The 2,876-nt window shown below is 30.5% G+C and overlaps 1 protein-coding gene across 1 annotated transcript in view; it reads left to right on the top strand.

Annotated features, from left to right (window-relative positions):
• The first annotated feature begins 256 nt into the window (after positions 1-256).
• Positions 257-2,876, top strand: part of LOC118763331 — a 25,906-nt gene continuing 23,286 nt past the window's right edge. Inside the window, exon 1 of the mRNA XM_036502718.1 lies at positions 257-2,116. Coding sequence (XP_036358611.1) covers positions 425-1,975 — 1,551 coding nt within the window. The 5' untranslated portion in view covers positions 257-424 and the 3' untranslated portion in view covers positions 1,976-2,116. The remainder of the gene's footprint in view (positions 2,117-2,876) is intronic.

Here is a 2,876-nt window from a genome sequence, read left to right as displayed (position 1 = left end):
GAACAGGACAAAATCTTACTTCAATATCTTTTACTCCACATTCTAACAACTTTCTAACTTTATTTTCTTTTTAATCATTTGATGAAAACAATATATATATGTTTTGCTGTTTTCCAAATCGTTTTTATAGAATCTTTTCAGAATTACCAGAATTTTGCCATTTAAATAGTCTTTCTTTCATGATTCCTAAGTAAATTCACACCAAGATTAATTTTATATTTTTCTACAATTTCATTCTGCTGATTTATCACAATAGTTTATAAGTTCAGAATTAAAATCCAAGACTTAGAACTCTTTAAATGTTGATTCAGTAAAAGACTTTGTATTGCAAAGAAAAGAAAAAGAATAAAAAACAGAAAAATCTACAAAAGGAGCAAAGTAGCTGGAAAATATTCAAATCCAGCCAAATCTGACATATCCAAAAATGGAATCAAGGATGTTATTTCAAAGGAATATATTTGAGTGTTATCTGTGCGGTGTTATAGTAACAAAACCAAAAGCTTTGCCATGTCTTCACAGTTTTTGTGTTGAATGTCTTAGTATCTATATTTCTGCCAATGCCATTGACACAACAAAGACATTTCCTTGTCCACAGTGCTTGAGAAACATTAAACCAAAAGACACATCAAAACCTATTCAAGAATGGGCAGCTTTATTCCCAGATAATATTTTCCTCCTTAATCTGCTGAACAACTCAAAGATTAGATCACTTTTAAATATCACCAATGAAAGTAATATAACGAAGAAGAAGAAACCTTTTTCTAAGATTGCATACTTTAATTGTCCTTCACTGAGAAAAAGTGGTAAAATTTCTGATTTTTATACAAAGCAATCTGTGAATAGTCAATATATTACAAAGTCTGTGACATACTCAACAAAATCAGCTAAAACAATAGTTGAAAGTATCCCTTGTAACAAAAAACACTTTCAGTTTGAAAGCAAAAGAAATACTGATATTAGCTATACTAGAATCTTCCGAAGTAACCGGAAACCAATGTTGGATGCCAGGGTATCAGAAACACATTTCAAGAATTATTTTGTTAATAAACCAAACCCAGTTGAGAAAGGAACAAATGTTAAGCAGGATACTAAAAGGAAAAGCAATGTTTCTAATGACTGTCAAAGTAAATCAAACATGAATAAAAACTGCAAAGAAGTCCATGCAGAACTTTTTGATGGGTTCAAATGTACAATCCCTGGAATTGAAATTACAAGTGAACCAAGCAACATTCTAGTTACTGCCGATAGCTGTATTTTAGTGGCTGACCCTAAGAACAAGAACATCAAGAAGTTTTCTCAAGAAGGACTCCTACTCGACTTATATAAACTAAATTCAGCACCATCAGACATAACACTTATTTCAACAACTCAGATTGCAATCAGTTTCTTCTTAAGTTTTGAACTGTGTTTCCTTACACTTAGCAAACCTTTCAAGGTTACTGGAAGATTGTCAGTACCAAAACAATATCAGAAACTTTCTCGTGGTATTGGCTGGACATTGGTAGGGCTCAGTATGAAACCAGGAGGACTGGCAACATTGGATGTATTCTCTTTCACTGGGGAAATAATAAACAGTTTAATTGTTCATGTGAAAGGTGAATGTGCTTACCTGACCACATCCCCACATGGGGATATGCTTATTTCTAGTTGCAAAGATAAAATATTAAGTTGTTATGATGTTAAAGGAGCATTGAAGTTCCTGTATTTTAATACTGACCAGGCTGCTGTTATAGACCCAAAGGGCATATGTATTGATCCAGATGGCTTTATATATCTAGCTGATGGTAAAGTCAGCAAAATCCACAGACTCAATCCTGATGGTACTTATGACTGTGAGTTTTTGTCAGCTTTTGATGGAATTGACCGGCCTGCAGTAATGTGCATGGATAAAACTGGTTACAAGTTGATTGCTGCACAATCAGATGGAGAAATTAAAATGTTTATTCTTCATCCTCACATGAAGCTAAATAAGTAACAGAATGCTAACAACAACAATTATTAAATTGCCAGTAGAAAGTAAATGAAGTAAAATTGCTGTCATTACATTAATCAATCATCAAACTGATTTTATTAAATACACATGAATTATAAGCATTCTAAATACATTGTTTCCAAGGTAAAGTATTTCGCTCTTGCATTTTTTACCTGACATTTCTCATTTATTTGTTTTATATATTTTAATGACACTTCTTTCTCTTCCACATCCTCTTCTTTGACATTATCATTATTATCAGTGCAATTAAATAATTTATATATATATTTATATATTTGTACTATTTAGCATATATTATTAAGTGTATATATACATTTATGCTATATATATATATATATATATGTATATATATATACATCATATATATAAAACAGACTCCTCATTTGCATAATCACCGAACCTGGAGCTTAACTATAGTCTGTCCATAGCACTTATTCAGCATTACCTGACACCTTTGGGTCTTATTGACACCATTACTGCTCATTACCTCTCTCTCTCTCTCTATTTATATATATATACACACATCTGTGTGTACATATATATATATATATATACATATATAAATATATATATACGTATATATATGTATATACACATATGTGTGTACATATATATATATATAATATATATATATATATATATATATATATATATATATATGTATATATATATATAAATACATATATATATAAATACATATATATACACATATATGTGTACACACACACACACACATATATATATATATAGATAGATAGATAGATACATACATACATACATACATACATACATATATACATACACACACAGAGGCATGTCTGTGTGGTAAGTTGCTTGCTTCTCAACCACATGGTTCAGTCTCAGTTCCACTATCTGGCACCTT

This window comes from Octopus sinensis, linkage group LG5 (genome assembly GCF_006345805.1).
Source record: "Octopus sinensis linkage group LG5, ASM634580v1, whole genome shotgun sequence".
In the NCBI taxonomy this organism is placed as follows: Eukaryota; Metazoa; Mollusca; class Cephalopoda; order Octopoda; family Octopodidae; genus Octopus; species Octopus sinensis.
This window is presented reverse-complemented; position numbering and strand designations above follow the sequence as displayed.